Consider the following 17,664-nt stretch of genomic DNA (forward strand, 5'->3'; position numbering starts at 1 on the left):
AGCAAACCTGGTCCCTTTTTTTTTTTTCCAAATGATTTTGAGTTTTGTTCCACATTGTTCTCCCTCTCTATCCAGGATCTCCTCCATAGATCCCCCCTCTGAGTGGTTGACAGTGGTAGCCGGGCACCATCTAGTTCTTCTGGTCTCATAGTCGTATAGGTTTGAGTTCATTTTTATAAATAGCTCTTTTTTTTTCTTTCAATTTTAATTTTTTAATGGGTTAATACAAACAACTGCCAGTATTACTACATCTTTTTAAAACTTTTTATTGTGATTTGGCTGCAGGAGGTGCCGGTATGCTTGGATGAAATGTGCATGGTTGCTGTCTCCATACCCAGTTAGAAAAAAAAAAACAAACACCAGAACAATAAAACTAGAACAAAAAACACAAATTACATAAACAAATGGCAACAATCACCCAAAAGACAGGAAAGGCAATAAATTAACAGAAAAATTAAAAGAAAGACAAAAAGATTTTTAAAAAAGTAAAAACTCCACAATATTTGGGGAAGAAGTAATAAAGAAAAGAGCAAGAGAAAAAGAATAATAATAAATGAGAGAAATGCAGAAAGAAAAACAAGGGATGGTATGAACCAAGAAAGAAAAAGAAGAAAAGAAAGAAAAATGAAGGTAACCAAGGAAGAGGGAAGGGGATGGGGAGAGCCAGGGGAGGGGGGGGAGAAAGAAAGGAGGGAGAAAAGAATAGTTTAAAAATAAACACAAATGAAAGTGGGGGAAGGGCGGGGCACCTGGGCTCTGCCTGGGTGCCCAGACCAGGATGGAATTCCTGCCAGTCCAGAAAGTGGATAGAGGTAGGGGATGGCCACACTTCATTCACCAAGTGGGTGTGAGGTACAGGAATTACAAGGGGAATATTGCACTTTCTATCATTAGCCTCCAGTCCAGTTGCCCGTGGTGTCCTCAGCAAGTGGAGCCTATTCGTAGGTTGCTGCCAGTATCAGAATGAAGCTTGCATACTCAAAAGGGCCTCACCCTCAGAAAAACCAACAGTCCACAGCTGTTCGTCTCCTTATTCTCTGTTTTTCTTTCTAGTCGTCAGCCACCATGTGGTTGCCCATGTAGCCCTTGGCAAGCAGACCTGCTTCTTAGGTTGCTGCCCAGATCAGAACACCACTTGTAAATATTCTAATAGGTTGTGTCGTCAGGAGAGCTTACAGTCTGCAGCTCCATTTGTGTCCTTACTCACTGTTTTCATTCATGTTCTTCTACTAGTTGGTGTTTAATCCACTTCTTCATCCTTCCCTTCAAAGATCAGGGTTCCAGAATTATGTTCTGTATCTGTTTCAGTTGGTTTCTCATTTCTTTGTTGCAGAGGGTCTGTGTAGCTTGCCTACCTATTCTGCCATCTTGATGGAAGTCTGACTCATTTTTTTTAATAACCTTTAAATTAAAAAGAAAAGAGAGAAATGTAGAATACCATGGTTTCAGGGAAGGATTTTTGAGAATTCCTCTTTCTTATTCCCAAATCCCAAAGGTTAATACTTGTCAGGAGTTTGGAAACACTAGCTGATGATCACATAGCCATCTCTACATGACAGTAAAAGTCCTAAGATAGTTTATGCTTTTGAACAGATGGTGGCAGCAGAGGCTTAGTGAATGAAAAATCTTGTTTTATAAACTTAGTATTTTATAGTTTTGAATCTTAAAGAATTTGGCCTGCCTTATTTTTGGTTATAGATTGTTAAGCATTAAGTTTAAAGTTCCTTTTAAGAATCTTTAAGAATGATTTAAGTTTATTCGGGTTTTTCCCCCATTGTTTATTCGGGCTTCTGTTTTGAGGTATGGATTTCCTTGAGGAAATCATCATCTCCAACCTTAGGACATAGTTTTCTCCTATTACTCTAATGTGGATTATCCACTTCCTTTTGTTACTTCCCTCCTATCCCCTCAGCCTCATGTAGAGATAAAGTAAGGGAATAATAGTCAAAATGTGGCTTATTGTAAAGCTATTCTCAAGCTTACTCCTGAAACAAATAGACAAATTTATCTTCTGATTTTAAGACAGATAATACAGAAGTTGGATACATGGCTAATGGTAATTTTTTCTTTAATGTAATTGGACATGAGATTTCCAACTTATATCTGAATATTAAACAGTGCAAGTAGGTCATGCCATAGTTCCTTGACAGTTGTTTTCAAGATAAAGAAATAAGCATGTATTGAGCACTTACTGTTTGCTAGGCGTTAAGCTAAGTATCTTGCATATATTATCATCTTTTACAACCTAAGAGGTGAGTACTATTTTTGCCCTGAATTTTCCAGAGAGAGAGAGATGAGTTTAGAGAAGTGAAGTAATTTGCCTTAGGTCAAGTTAGTAAGTGAGCCATTTGGATTCAAAATCAGGTCCTTTTGACCAGAAGTTGTGTGCTCTTAACTATAGTGCTGTCCTGCCAGTCCTGAGTTAATCCCCTTTCACTGTGTTTTGGTTAATTCGTGCTGCTCTAACAGAAATATCACAGATACAGGCTGTAACAAACAGTATATTCCCCTACAGTTTGGGAGGCTAGAAGTACGAGTTCAAAGTGCCAGGCCCTAGGGGCTGGGTGAAAGCCCCTTGACCTTGGGCTTCAGCTCTGCCTTTTGCTTCCGGCCCACTGAAACTAGAGGCTTTCTTCATTCAGGCAGCTGTTGGCTGCTAAGGCTGACAGACCCACGGTCGACAAGTGAAAAGGCAGTCCCACATTACTACCAAACTACCCACCAGGCCACCAATGTAAATCCATTAAGAGTTTCAAGGTAGCAGACAGCCTGGCAGGCTGCTGAGCAACGACTCAGCTACATGTAGGATTCAAGCAGCCAAAAGCTGCAGACCTTTCTCAACACTTCTCCTTATGTACTGGTAGCGGACCACATCCCTGAGGCAGCTACTCAGCTGCTCCAGTAGATTCCACTGGGGAGTTGATTACCAATCTCACCATGAGGAGTAACTACCACCAGCTACCCAGCTACTCAAAACCAGACCCAGCCAAATTGACAAACAACCTTAACTACCACACACTCTGATAACAACAACGTATGAACTGAGAATCTCTGTGTAAATGATGTGCTGTTACCCAAAAAGGAGCACTGGTGACACAGTGATTAAAGCACTCGGCTACTAACCAGAAGGTCATTGGTTCGAACTCCCAGCGACTCCACAGAAGAAGGGTGTGGCAATCTGTTTCCCTTAAGATTGTTGTTGTTGTTGTTGTTGTTATGTGCCGTCAAGTCAGCCCTGACTCATAGCGACCCCTCCTTGGGTTTCCGAGGCAGTATCACTACGGAAGTAGGATTGCCCAACCTTCCTTCCGAGGAGTGGCTGGTGGGTTTGAACCATCAGCCTTCTGGTTAGCAGTCAAGTGCCTTAGCCACTATGCTACCAGAGCTCCCCTTAAGATTACAGCCTTGGAAACTCTACGGGGCATTCTACTCTGTGCCATAGGGTTGCTGTGAGTTGGAATCAACTAGACGGTGTTGAGTTTGGTTTGTTTTTTGGTATCCAAAAGACTTTCTTATTTAGTACTCTTATTTAAAAAAAAAAAACACCAAACCCACTGCCTTTGAGTCGATTCTGACTCATAGCGACGACTCCTTGGGTCTCCGAGGTGGTATCTCTACAGAAGTAGATTGCCCAACCTTCCTTCCGAGAAGTGGCTGGTGGGTTTGAAGCAGCAACCTTCTAATCAGCAGCCAAATGTCTTAGCCACTGTCCTACCAGAGCTCCTTAGACTAGATAAGGAGGTGATGATTTTTGCTTTTTTGTTGTTTTCAGTATCCTATTGCCATGTACATGTGTTTGTATGAATATTCATAATCAGTTATTTTGTACTGTTTGGGGGGTTAATTTTTACAGAGATGATTCATACCATGTACGTCAGTGCAGCTTTTTCAGAATTTAACAATCTGGTTTCAAGATCTGTAGTTCTTGCTACTGTCTATAAATATCTGGTTAATTTCTTTATCTCATGAGTAGATAATGTTGTTGTTAGTTGCAGTCCAGTGGGTTGACTGTACTTTGTATTTATTTGACTTACCTGCTAAAATACTAAGCATGTCCTGGAATGTCACCTAATTTTAGCTTTACTTCGCTTTCCCACTAGAGGGTGTACCAAGGGTTTGATTTAAATTTTCTCCTGTTACCAAAGCTTTAATAGTAATAGAGTAATGTGTTACTTCTTGGTATAGACATTATGCTCAAAGAGAAACATTTTAATGCATGTAATTCCTTGCTTTATTTTTATCTTGCAGGTTACTTATTTTTGGATCCTATGACAGAGAAGCAAATATTCATTGCACACTTGAGTTGAGCAGTAATGTTTGGGAAGAAAAACAAAGGAGTTCTATTAAGACGGTAAAGTGATTGGTGTAACTTTACATCTCTGTAAAGTCATTCTGTAAACATGTTTTTGTTTTTTCTATATTCCTAGTTATTTGTGGTTATGCAGTGATATTATAGACAGTTCTTACTATTTGTCTTACTGTAATACAACACTAGTAATAAGATAAATCACATAAAACTAGAGTGTTCAGATTGCTTGTATGACAAACAGTCTCATTGGTTTTCCTTCTGTAACATTATTTCCTGGTTTATGAAATTAGAAAGGAATAATCTGCTCAACACCTTACAAGGAGGTAAATTCAGAGCATACATGCATCCAACAGATATTTTGTGAGCACTTAGTTTGTGCTAAACTGTTTTAGAAGCTGGAGAAACGTTTCAAGAGAAGAAGAGACCTTATGCTTGTGGAGTTAACATCAGGCAGATGTAATGATGTGGTGGTTAAAAGAGCGGTGATGAACTAACTGCACGTTAGAGATAGAGATAGAACATGGCAATGAGTGAACCAGAGAAGTGAACAAAGTAATTTCCAGAGATTGACAAGTACTGAGAAGAAAATCAGGAGATGAATTACGACAAAGGAGGCCCTAGATGTGGAATAAAAGGGATGACACTGGAGCCAGGGATGCCAGAGGAAGTACAGTTCAATTTGAATTTCAGATAAATAATAATTTTTTAGTGTAAGAATATTACAGAGGATGTAATTAAACATTATTTACTGTTTATCTAAAATTTAAATTTCTGTGCATATTCTGTATCTCTGTTTGCTAAATCTGGGAACCCCACACTGCACATGAAGAGGAGGAGCAAGCCACGTGGAGAGTTTGCCAACATAAGGGAGTAGGAGCCGTTCCTGGCAAAGGGAACAGCAGCTGCATGAGGGCAGCTGAGTTCACGGAATGCAGTGGGTGGTTTGAGAAGCAGAGGTGGCCAGTGGAAGAGCACAGAGGGGAGGGAAAAGCCATGCTTCATCTTGTAGGGCATGATAAGGAGTTTGAATTTTATTATTTGTGATGGGAGACTTGTAAGCTGAGGAGTGACACAGACTTGTGTACATTAAAGAATTTTCTTTCTGTAGTGAAAGGATTCTAAGAGGAAAAGAGTAAACCTGAAAGAGACATCTGTTAGGTGTCAGTCAAGTCACAGGAGTTGTTGGTTACTTAGATTAGGCAGGTAGCTGAGGAAATGGAAAGAAGAGGACAGGTTTGGAATGATTTTTTTAGTGTAAGGAGTTAGGGATCCTGGTTTCTTTTTTGATCTCTTCCTTAATGACCTAATTGCCACCTAAGTTGTAGGAAAGTAAAATATAAAGACTTCTCAAATACTTTAAATACTATAATTAAAAATAAAAAATAGTGCTTTTTAGCATGCTTTAATTGGACTTGTTGGGTTCTATTAATTCTTAAATGAATAAAAATTATCACTGTTATTGTTTCCAAAGATAAATTGGTTTTCTTGAATATTCTGCACAACAGTTTTAGTAGTAATTGTTATATGTGTCTTAGAATTTGCATAAATCTAATAATAGTCTATTAAAGATTTTAACAGCATTTATCAAAGCATTGTCTGCAGAATTTCCTTAGTAAGCCCACGAAGTTTCATAAAGGAAACCGAATTCCAGAAATTTATTGCTGGGATGGAAAAAGGCTGGGCCTTAAAGGAACCTGTTGGGGTTTGGTTTTGTTTTTTAAATTTCATTTATTAAATATATGCTTTAGGAGATCTGGTACCGTAGTGTCTAAAGCATTTGACTGCTAGTCAGAAGGCTGGTGGTTCAAGCCCACCAGCCACTCCTCAGAGAGAAGGTTGGGCAATCTACTTTCGTAGTGATACTGCCTCAGAAACCCAAGGAGGGGTCGCTGTGAATCAGGTTCGACTCCAGGGCAGTGAGTTGAGTTTTTTTGTATGTATTTTATAGGACCTCTGCTAGCATAGTGCCTAAGGTATTTGACTGCTAACCAGAAGGTAGGTGGGTCAAACCCACCAGCCACTCCACAGAAAGAAGACTGGGCAATCTACTTCTGTAGTGATACTGCCTTGGAAATGCAAGGAGGGGTCAGTATGAGTCGGATAGGACTGAACAGCAGTGGGAAGTATATGCTTTGTAATAAACATCCAGGAGTGCTTATTGAAAACCTCCAACCCTCTCTGCAGCTACATTTACTCTTTTTAAAGAAAAGATCTAGTTACCAAGTCAATGTGGTTTTTCATTTGTTTGTTTGTTTGTTTTTGCAGGGATAAATTAGGTTATATTCTTTAGCAACACTTTAAAACTTTTTTAAAGTAACATTTTGTATTCCTTACTTTAAAAATATTAAAGATATGTTTAAAAACTTAGGTGTTTAATTGTTTATGTCACCTTTAACTCCTTTTTTAAAAATAGTAATTTTTTTAAATTATGATTTGGGTGATAGTTACAGAGCAAATTGGTCTTCCATTCAGCAGTCATACACATTTCCTTTCGTGATGTTCATTGCAGTCCCTGCAGTGTAACAGCACTCTTCCCACTTCCTCCTTGTGTTTGTGATTTCTCTTTGTCCTTCTTCCCTATGCCGTCCTGCCTTCTTAGCTTTGTCCCTGGGAAAATGCTGCCCTTTTGATCGCGTATGGTACTTTGGTGGCAGTACAGCCAATCCTGTGACTATTATTTGTAGCCATTATTTAGGACAAGTGTTTCTCTATAATGTCGTCATTGTACTGATGAATAGGTGTTGTAGTACTATCACTGATTGGTTGTTAGCAATAATAATGTGTGTTTTGGTCTTTCTAGAATAGTAATATACATAGTATATTGTTGAAGCATTTTTTTAAAATAGACACAATTCTCATTTTTTAAAGAATACCCCCATATGTGCTTACACAGTGTGTGGTAATAGTTAACGTGGTATTTTGCAGATGTTCCTTTGCCTTTTAGATTGCTTCTGAGTTCTTTTTGTAATAACTGTTGTGAACATCCTTTGTAAAAAATGTGATATGAAATTGTTTTGGAAGAAGGAGAGGAACTTTGACCAGGGTTGGGAAATAGAGAAAAGTAAAACTGGAAAGGGAGATTGTGCTGACCCAGAAAGTTTGAATTGTTGACAGTAGTAGGGAGCTGTTGAATTTTGAGCATGGAAATGACATGGTCAAAGTAATGTTTGCAGAAAGTGTCATGTTTATGTGCATGTGGGTGTTCATGCTGAACTTTATCAGTTGCATCTCAAGCAGTTGCTCAGAGGAGTAAAATAACAAGTTTTAGAATTTGTTCTGAAATATTGAACTACATGGAAAAGCATTATTGTTTTGTCCAGGTAAATTTTGGCTTTACTTTGAAATGGTTATAACTTGCCATTGCTATTGCCATTTTCAATGGCCTTTATTTTCAAAGGTATGAGATTAGACAGCTTTAATATTTCACAGCAAAGGTTGGTAACACTTTAATCTTGAGTCATTATTTTAGATATTAGCCTATGTCATAGTTTTGAAGAAAGAATTCTAGGTTACTAATTACATCTGGTGTTGAAATGTCAGAAGCAGTTACTCTTTCCCGGGATTAAATTACCTGTGTGTGCATGTAATAAATCTGGGGACAAGAATTAGCATGTTTTTCAAGGCAACATAATACATTGGAGAATAAGATCAATGATTTTGGTTATATTACAAACTGAGTAGAAAATAGAGCATCCTTAAAAGATAAGAATGGTAAAACATTTGATAAGTTTAGAAGTTGTTTTTTGTATAAACAAATTTATACAAATTTTTATATAATATGTTAACAAATTTTTATTTGGGCTCACATCAACTTTTTAAAGTTGAAATTTGTTCAGTGAAGTTAGCTACTAGTTTGAAAGAATATGCAGAATGAAGGACACTTAATTCTTTCCACATTTTAAACATGCCATTGAATTTTAAAACATTACGCACCTTACCGTGTTGGTCGTAGGAGAAGATCAGTAACAGATGGAGAGCTTTAGGTTTGTCCTTCTTGCACAGATGTTGGCAAGGACTTAGATGCGTTAGTTGTGCGTGTTAGCAAAACCCAGCTAATAATGGTTTAAGCAAGCAGAGGGTTTATTTGTCTTGTGTGATAATTCCAGGTTTAGAGCAGTGGTTCAGCAATACCATAATCAAGGACCCTTGCTAGCTTCCTCCTCCATCATCCTTAACGTGGGGTTTTGTCCTCATGGTTGCAAGAAGCCTAATGTACCCTCAGGTATCTGCCTATCAAGAAAAAGTGAGTGATCGAAAGCAGGGCCAAGCATTTAAAAAGGCATATGTCAGCCAGATTTGTCCTTCGTAAATGCTTTCCTGGAAGCTTTTCCCGGGAATTTCCACTTACATCTCACTGGCTAGGACTGGGTAAGATGGCCTTCCCTAGCAGCAAGGGAAGATGGGAAAACATTTTCATTTTTGAGTCTTTATAGAACTAAAAGTTAGGAAAGGGGGGTTGTGAATGGCTTTTATGCGAGCAGTTCACCATAGTCTTACCACCAGGAAAAACCCTTACATCTATTTCTTGACCTTTTCTCTGTCTCTCTCGCTCTCGCTCTCGCTCTCGCTCTCGCTCTCGCTTTCTCTATACACACACACACACACACACACACACATATATATACACACTTATAATTTAAATTTAGATATCAAGGGAAAATTGAAAAGAAAAATTCAACAAATAGCCTGCTTTATAAATACCTTATTAGTTTGAAGCAAAATATGACATTCAGATTTTTATTAGCTCATTTGCAAAATGAAAGCACTCATAGGATAAATAGGGTACCTTGTGGTTTTGTTGGGAGCTCTGGTGGCGTAGTGCCTAAGGCATTTGACTGCCAACCAGAGGGCTGGTGGTTCAAACCCACCAGCCACTCTTCAGAAAGAAGATTGGGCAATCCAGTTCTGTAGTGATACCGCCTCAGAAACCCAAGGAGGGGTTGCTATGAGTCGGATCCAACTCAACAGCAGTGAGTTTGGTTTTTGGTTTTGGTGGTTTTATTTGTTCTTTAAAAAGAATGGATAAGGAAAGATGAGAATTTCATAAGATGTGACAGCTGAGGTGCAAAAATTAGATTTTAGACTGAAACAAAAATTAGAGCATCATTGAAGAGATAATAGAGTCTATGCTAAAAATATCTTCACATACACCACCAAGAGGCAGTGCAGTTAGTAACTCGTGTCAGTCCATCCCTCCTCCAGTTCAGTGATGATTTTGTTTTCCTTTCACTAAGGAAAAACGTAAGGAGCTTTTAGATTTAAAAAATATTTTAGGCTATGAGATTTCAGTTGTAAATTATGAAAACAATTGTGTATCTTTAGAATTTATGGTGCTTATTCAATACAATTCACAAAAAACTTAATCTGATCTACAATAAAATGTATAGTCATTATTGTGTACGTGGTAAGGCAGACAGATCACTTCAACGTCACATAAGTACACATTGTTTTCAAGAGAGATCCTGAGTCTTACTCTCCCAGAACTTAAGTTCCCTTCCATTGAATACCCACTTACTGTGCCCCTAGTGCCAGACATGAAATAGATTATCAGTAAATATTCTTTTTTCCTTTTCTTCTCTCTTCCTGTTTCAGTATTACTACCTGTGCCATATATGTCTTCTATCATTTATCCATCCAGTCGCTTGACTCTTTCGGTTGTTCTGTTCTGGATGCTCAAGGCCCTGTGGAAAGAAGAGGAGGCACCATGAATGGGCTGTGAATCTTTGACTGGGGGAGTGCTGGGCTACAGGAAGGGGCAGTGGGGCCAGTGCAAGCCCTGAACAGCTCTCTCTAGCTCTTACCTTGTTCTCCATTCTGGGAAAAACAGATGAAAGCAGTTTTAATTTTAGAAAGAAGCTTTTGATGTACATTTTACTGAATGTCCTCCTTCTTCCTCACTACCACACTTTGCGCCCAGATACTTGGTTACAGTTGCATTTCGTAAGAGTTCAAGTCTTTGCTTCTGTGCTCAAAGATAGAAGGTTAAAAATCAAAGGAATGGGTAAGTCAGTAATTGATATAAATATGTGTTATCAGTGGAAGGAATGGTATAGATTTCTTGCTGTCTTTAACTGGAGACAGAATCAGAAAGATGACTCTGGGTCCCTGAAGGTACAGAAGGTAGGCAGAAGACAGGTGCTGGAGCACATTGTGTGTTCAGCATAGACAGAAGCAGTGGGAGGATTTCAGGTCTTACACAGCACGATACGCAGGTCCTGGAGGGAATTGTGGTTAATGGTATTAGAAGATGCCATGATGTTACAGATCTACCTGAGAAAACAGAAAGTGATATTCAGGTAACAGTTGGGGGAATCCATAAATGTTATTAAGGAACTCTTAATCAGAAGAATATATTCCTTTCTTTCAGAAGGTTACCTGGAAATAGAACTGTCAGTTTGTGATTATCAGCTGCTGCAACAAAGCTTTAGACAGGGTCAGCACTACCCAAAGTTAGGAAGTCAGAAAAATTCACTTCCTACATTCTAGACTTTATTTTTCTGTTTGACTTGAGTGGTACTTTTCTTTCTTTCCCCTGCTGTTTCCTTATCAAAGCCCCATTTTTAAAAAGGATTTGATTCTGAAAGGTAATTTAATGTCTGACTCCCTTCAGTTTTGTTCTTAGGCCCTTACAATAAGAGGACCATTTGAAGAGATGATGCTTGCTTTCTGAGAACCACTGTCAGGGTAGAAAAAGAGATGTGCAAACCGTATTTCTAATATAGTTAGTACTTTAAAAAACAAAACAAACTCACTGCCGTCGAGTTGATTCTGACTCACGGTGACCCCTCCTTGGGTTTCCAAGGTGGTATCTTACAGAAGTAGATTGCCCACTCTTCCTTCTGAGGAGTGGCTGGTGGGTTTGAACCGCCAGCCTTCTGGTTAGCAGTCAAATGCCTTAGGCACTACACCACCAGAGGTCCTAGTTATCACTTAAAACCAAAAAACCAAACTCACTGCCATCAAGTTGGATCCAACTCATAGTGACCCCTCCTGGGTTTCTGAGGTGGTATCATTACAGAAGTAGATTGGCCAACCTTCCTTCCAAGGAGAGCTGGTGGGTTTGAACCACCAGCCTTCTAGTTAGCAGTCAAATGCCTTAGGCGGTATGCTACCAGAGCTCCTGTTGTTGTTGTTAGGTGTCTGTCGAGTTGGATCCAACTCATTGCGACACCTCCTTGGGTTTCCAAGGCAGTATCACTATAGAAGTAGATTGCCCAACTTTGCTTCCGAGGAGGGTTTGAACTGCCAGCCTTCTGGTTAACAGTCAAGTGCCTTAGGCACTACGCTACCAGAGCCTATCTCATATAGATTCTATACTTACTCAATTAAATCCCACTTCCTCTAACAAAAGCTAGACTGTAAACAGTATTCAGGTAATTCAGAGACAGTTTGGGGATCATGACAGTGGATGCCTTTTAGATCAGTGGCAAGGAATGCTCTGGGGTAGGGAGAAGAGAGATGAGTGGCAGAGGCTTCAAAATAAGATCAGCCTTGTTGACTTGCTCAAGACTGAGCCTGATTCAGAGGCGCTCTGGCTTATTATAGGGTCCAGTGAGTCAGTCTCCTTTACTTCAGAGTAAAGGCTAGGGCAATTGAATCGGGAAACACTTGGGAGAGGGAAGGTAATCAGTTGGAAGAAAATGTATGTAGAGAAATCATTGCTATCTAATATGAAGATGTGAAATAAACATATAAAAGAACTGAAAACAATTCATGCATTTTCAACTTTCATAAACCTTTTGACGAAGATCCATACCAAAGGTTTCCAAAACACTTAATTATTAGGAGAATGTTTTGTGATAGATAGATCTGGTTTAAAGATACGCAACAGGGTAGGGAGTTAATGAGGTATTTTACATTCCTTTGTTCATGCAAAGGCTTTGAAATCTGATGTATAATTTACAATCACAGCGCATCTCAGTTCACCCTGCCAGATTTCACGGGCTCAGTAGCCTTACGTGGTTAATGGCACCGTACTGACAGAGCAGATCTGGAGGGAGGAATGTACAATATAATCTTCGTACGTGCACTTGGCACTAGGTTTTACTAAGAAATGCCAAGTTAAGAGATACAAAATGAAGGAAAAGATTCCAAATAAGTTTGTAAGAGAATTCTAGACTGTACTTACATTATATAATGAGATCTAGGAAAGGGGCCTAGGGCCCTTAAAGAAATAGACAGTATATCCCAGGGCCTCCAAAACAAGAAAATTAAACTTTTCATGAGAATAAATATCACAGAATAAAATATATTTAGGCATTTATTTAAAAACAATGATATTCTTACAGAGGAAATTACTTCTTCTTGTGTTTCTAGTTTCTACAATAAAAGAAATTTATGACAGCTGAATAAGATGGAGAGACAGAACTAAAATTAACATGGAAATGAGATAGCCATATAAAGATAAATGGATGGGTAATAAATTAATGTTCTTCAGCTGAAAAGGCAAGGTGGATGAGTGACTAATGGAAGCATGTAATTTCAGAAAGTAAACAATGAGATGATCAACAAATTTACTGAGCAAAGAACTCAGTCTATGGGACAATGAAGATAAATCTCATATCCCTGATCAAGTAACACATGCTAAAAGGATGCTTTGAAGGTCTTTGATAAGTTTCCTGCTGCACACTTGATGATACACCTCACAGAGGGACGGATATGCTATATTCTCTTTACATGTCCTGCATCTAGTAGAGTCTCCGAGTGGCACAAATGGTTTGTGTCGGCTGCTGATCTAAAGGTTGGCAGTTCAGACCCACCCAGCAGTGCTGAAGAAGAAAGGCTTGATGATCTCCTCGCTTAAAATTACAGCCAAGAAAAACACTGTGCAGTAGTTTACACTGTAACATAGGGTTGCCCTGAGTCAGAGTAGATGCAAAAGCAGTGGGTTTTGTATTTTGGTTTGGTATGTTGCAGTTGTCCAGTGAGTGTCCTGCGAGGAGCAAGGAAAGTAAGTGATCTTTTTGAAATACAAATCTGCTCCTAAACTGCCTGCTTAAATCTCTTAATGATTTCTTATTGCTCCTAGAATAAAGACAGATTCCTTGATATGGCCTACAAAGCCTTCCATTGCCTGGTCCCTATCTAGCTCTCCAGCCTCCTCTCCTCTTCTTCCCTCCCTTCCCTCTCATTCCCTACTTTAGCCAAGCTAGCCCAGCCCGTGCCATACTTCCTGTCCACTACACAGCCTTGTTTTTGTGCACCAACATAAACAAAACCCCATTCTTCACATCTCTGCGTGCACCAGACCTTAGCCTTTTTGCCCTCAGGTACATTCTTGGGCATACGTGACAAGAGTGCTGAGCCCTGCAGGTTGCATTTCCAAGTCTTCTGTTTCAGCCAGTCAGCCAGGTTTGACCAATGTAAAGCATTCCATCTCCTTCTCTGCCTTGAACGAGATATCTGGCAGCAGTTATTTCTGCTCCATACCTTGGTGCTTCTCACAAGACAGGCCCACTGTGAGTCCAGCTTCTGCTTGATGCTCCAGCCCTTGGCCTCTACTACCTCCTCCCTTTATGCTTCCAACCTAAGGATGGTAGTGACTTCTTGCTGTTGCTCCGTTGCCCCCTGTTTGGTTCTCACTTTCTTCCATGACCAGATAGCTACTCCCGTCTTCAGGTCACTCTGTTTTAAATACTCAGATGGTTTCTGTTTTCCTTATCAGACCCTGACTTATGGTTAATCATCATTTCCTCTGGGACACCTTCCCTAACTAGCAGGAAACTCCTTGGTAATACTTAATCACTGTTGTTGTTGTTTGCCATCGAGTCAGACCCGACTCATAGCGAGTCCTCCTTGGGTTTCCGAGGCAGTATCACTATGGAAGTAGATTGCCCCATCTTCTTTTCAAGGAGTGGCTGGTGGGTTTGAACTGCCAGCCTTCTGGTTAGCAGTCAAGTGCCTTAACCACTATGCTACCAGAGCTCCCACTCTAGCAGTTTACATTTATTTGTATGATAATTTGATTAGCATTATCTCCACCAATATCTACCGCTGTTTGTTTGGTTTTGCTTACAAAACTTCACATTTAGAAAATGTTTTGGGCAAAACAGTGCTAGCTGTCTGGCCACTATTCTTTCTCCAAGGCTTTCTCTAATGTATGGTCTCACCAAATAAAAGTGTTTCAGTTAGAGGAGTCCATAAAATGAGATTTACTGCTTAATAATCTCTATGAAATACTTGGTTTTCAGAGTGAGCATTTTAGTTTACAGATATGGTACATAATGATAGAAATATTTTATTTTTGGCATTATTAAAAACAGCAAAAGAACTTTTTACTCTATTTGTATATAGTTCAGTGTTGTTGTTGTTGTTGTTGTTGTTATGTACCGTTGAGTCGCCCCCCACCCCCGACTCATAGCGACCCCTCCTTGGGTTTCCGAGGCAGTATCACTATGGAAGTAGGATTGCCCAACCTTCCTTCCGAGGAGTGGCTGTTGGGTTTGAACCGCCAGCTGTCTGGTTAGCAGGCAAGTGTCTTAGCCACTATGCTACCAGAGCTCCCATAGTTCAGTGTAGCGTAAATAAAATTATTATGTGTGATCTAAAATTTTACTTGCCTTACTTTCTGTGGTGGTTAAATTTGTATGTCAACTTGGCTGGGCCTGGTTGAGTGGCTGGGCAGCTGGTGGTAGTTATTCCCCAAGATGAGACTGGCAATCAGCTCCATGGTAGGATCTACCACAAGCAGCTGAGTAGCTGCCTTTGGGATGTGGTCTGCTTCCTGTATATAAGGAGAAGCCTTGGGGGATAGTCTCTAGCTTATGGCACACTTGGACCTTGCATGTAGCTGTGTCATTGTTCAGCAGCCTGCCATGCTCTGCTGACCTTGGGACTTACAATGGACTTGATGAATTCATGGCCTGCCATATGCTTTGGTAACATTAGGACTGTGCCTTTTTACATGTCAACCTTGGGCTTGGCAGCCTCAGCAGCCAGCAGCTGTCTGGGCGAAAAAAAGCCTCTAGCTTCAGTGGGCCAGGAGCTGCAGGCAGAGCTGAAGCCCAAGGCTGAGGGGCTTTCACCCAGCCCCGAGAGCCTGACACTTTGAACTTGAACTTCTACCCTCCCAAACTGTAAAAGAATAAACTCCTGGTTATTCAAGCCATCCCATTTGTGGTATATTCTTGTCAAAGTGGAACCAGAATGCTTTCTTTTTAGTTTTGGAGAGTTTTAGAAGTCTTGCTGAATGATACAGAGTGAAGCTACATGAAAAAGTCCAGATCTGTCCCTACTGTTGAAAGTACATACAACGAGTCTAAAAGAGCTCCCAAAAGAGCTGTGATTTCAAGTGCAAACCTCTGAGACAGAGCGGTTTATACATAAATTAGGCACGTGCCTCAGTCGGCATTTTGGTGTGCTTGTTTAAGGCCACTGCCTTGCAGATAGCATTGGGTGCTCCTGTTTAACCGTTTGCCATTTACAAGCTTAATCTTATCAAAAGAGAGAGAAAGATTAAAGCAAATAAAGCTTTTTTGAAAATGTCAGTTTTTATGAAAGCTCTGGTCTAGTTCGATTTGACAATATTTGCGAATACAGTAGGGACTCAATGAAATTTTAACCATATATAATGTTCTATAATTTGACTTCTTAAATAAACTAAATGACTTTGAGCTGTAGTAGTAAATCCTGTGCTGCATTTACAGTCTTAAAGTTCATCTTGATTAAAAATGAAGAATACAGTTTTCTGTCTCAGGTTTGTCTCAGGTTTTCTAAGTCTATTTAGTATGATTGTGAGATGGCAGGGAAAAGAGTAGGGATTTCCTAACTGAAAGGGCAGCAGGTTGAGCCCACCCTGAGGCACCTTGGGAAAAAGGCCTGGTGATGTCCTTCTGAAAGGTCACACAGCCTTAAACACGGTGGAGCTCAGTTCTGTTCTGCAGTCCACAGGGTCACTGTGAATAGGAGTCGACTCCATAGCACCTGATTTGGCGTGTTGGGTTTTTGGTAAGGAAATAATAGTTCTTGGTACCAAACCAAGCACTCACACCATGCTTGCATGTTACTGTTAAGTGTGAAGTACATTGTGTTTGACAAAGCAGAAGGTTGGTGAAAATGAGGGAAACTCTCAAGTAAAGTGGAAAGACACAACAGCCAAAGCAGTAGACTCAGACACAGCAACAACTGTGAAGGTGCCTGGGAGCCAGCATCGTCCTGTGTGCTCCATAATGCCACCGTCAGTCAGAGATGACAGCAACCAATAGCAGCAGCCACTTACTAAGTTAAAGAATGTAGTTTAAACGGAATAGGCTAAAAGTCAACCCACGTGGAAGTTTTTTTATTTTTGTCTTTATTGCCCCTGTGGAGCAGGAGGAAATGAGTAGCACCAGCAACATTTAATTCCTCTGTCCTGTTGTTTCAGTCTTTTTGATATTTCCGTAAATTGTTATGTATTTCTCCACATATATGTAGAACATGAATAGAGTTTAAAGTGGGTTTGGGGACAGCTTTGTTTCCCAGTTCTAAGTATGTTGATTTACATTGATACTGGATCATATTAGACAAATAGATTGCTGTATTTGAAAGCTGTTTATATATAAACAGTATGCTCTATTCTGGAGGAGATAAGAATGTTTTATTAATCTCTATAAACAAGAAGACTTCTGGGTAATTCATTTCTTTAAAGGTTACCTAGTAATTCTTAGAGTATGGACCGATGGTTTGTTTTCTAAATGAATGATATGTGAATTATCTTTTGTAAATTAACACGTATTTCTGACAATATTATCAGGAGTCTAAGGAGGAAGCTGTTGACTATAAAGAAGTAGATATTATGAAGCACATTTTTAATTTTTCTGATGACACACTCATTTGTGAAATTTGAGGAAACTTGCGTATTTTAAAAGTCACTTTTTCTCCGACCTATCCATTTGAGCCTGGTCTCCCAGTTCCCAAGCCCATCCCTAGAGGTTTCTTGTGTATTTGTGCAAATATTGGACTCACTGTGAGAAAGCAAGGAAAACTGAGTACTTAGGGAGGCAGAAGGCAGATATGACCAGGACCTGATTTTAATAGCAGGATCTGTGATATCCCTGATAGCACCTCAGGACTATAGCTTTGAGCGTTTTGTATAAACCTTGTTTCTAAGTTGAGGACTGCTGGGAGTCAAGCGAGGGCAAGTGCAAACCCTGGGGAGGGCAGGTATCTTTCTGTTCAGGAGTCTACAATCCAGAATATACCAAAACATGAGAGAACAGTGCTAGAATAACGGCCAGCAAAATCTGCATGGGGGAGATTAATTCCCTGCAAATAAACTGAAAGTAATATACCAATATAGAAGTGACTTTAAAATGATTGTATATTTGAACCCTCAGGTAGATGAAGGGATAACAAAAAATTAAGGAATTACTGGGGGG

The 17,664-nt window shown here is 39.7% G+C and overlaps 1 protein-coding gene across 1 annotated transcript in view; it reads left to right on the forward strand.

Moving 5' to 3' along the window:
• Nucleotides 1-17,664, forward strand: part of PDZD8 (PDZ domain containing 8) — a 90,258-nt gene that overhangs the window by 49,073 nt on the left and 23,521 nt on the right. Inside the window, exon 3 of the mRNA XM_007936851.2 lies at nucleotides 4,249-4,351. Coding sequence (XP_007935042.1) covers nucleotides 4,249-4,351 — 103 coding nt within the window. The remainder of the gene's footprint in view (nucleotides 1-4,248; nucleotides 4,352-17,664) is intronic.

The sequence above is a fragment of the Orycteropus afer genome, unplaced genomic scaffold, assembly GCF_000298275.1.
Source record: "Orycteropus afer afer isolate SDZICR_OR568_19922 unplaced genomic scaffold, OryAfe1.0 scaffold00038, whole genome shotgun sequence".
NCBI classification, from domain to species: domain Eukaryota; kingdom Metazoa; phylum Chordata; class Mammalia; order Tubulidentata; family Orycteropodidae; genus Orycteropus; species Orycteropus afer.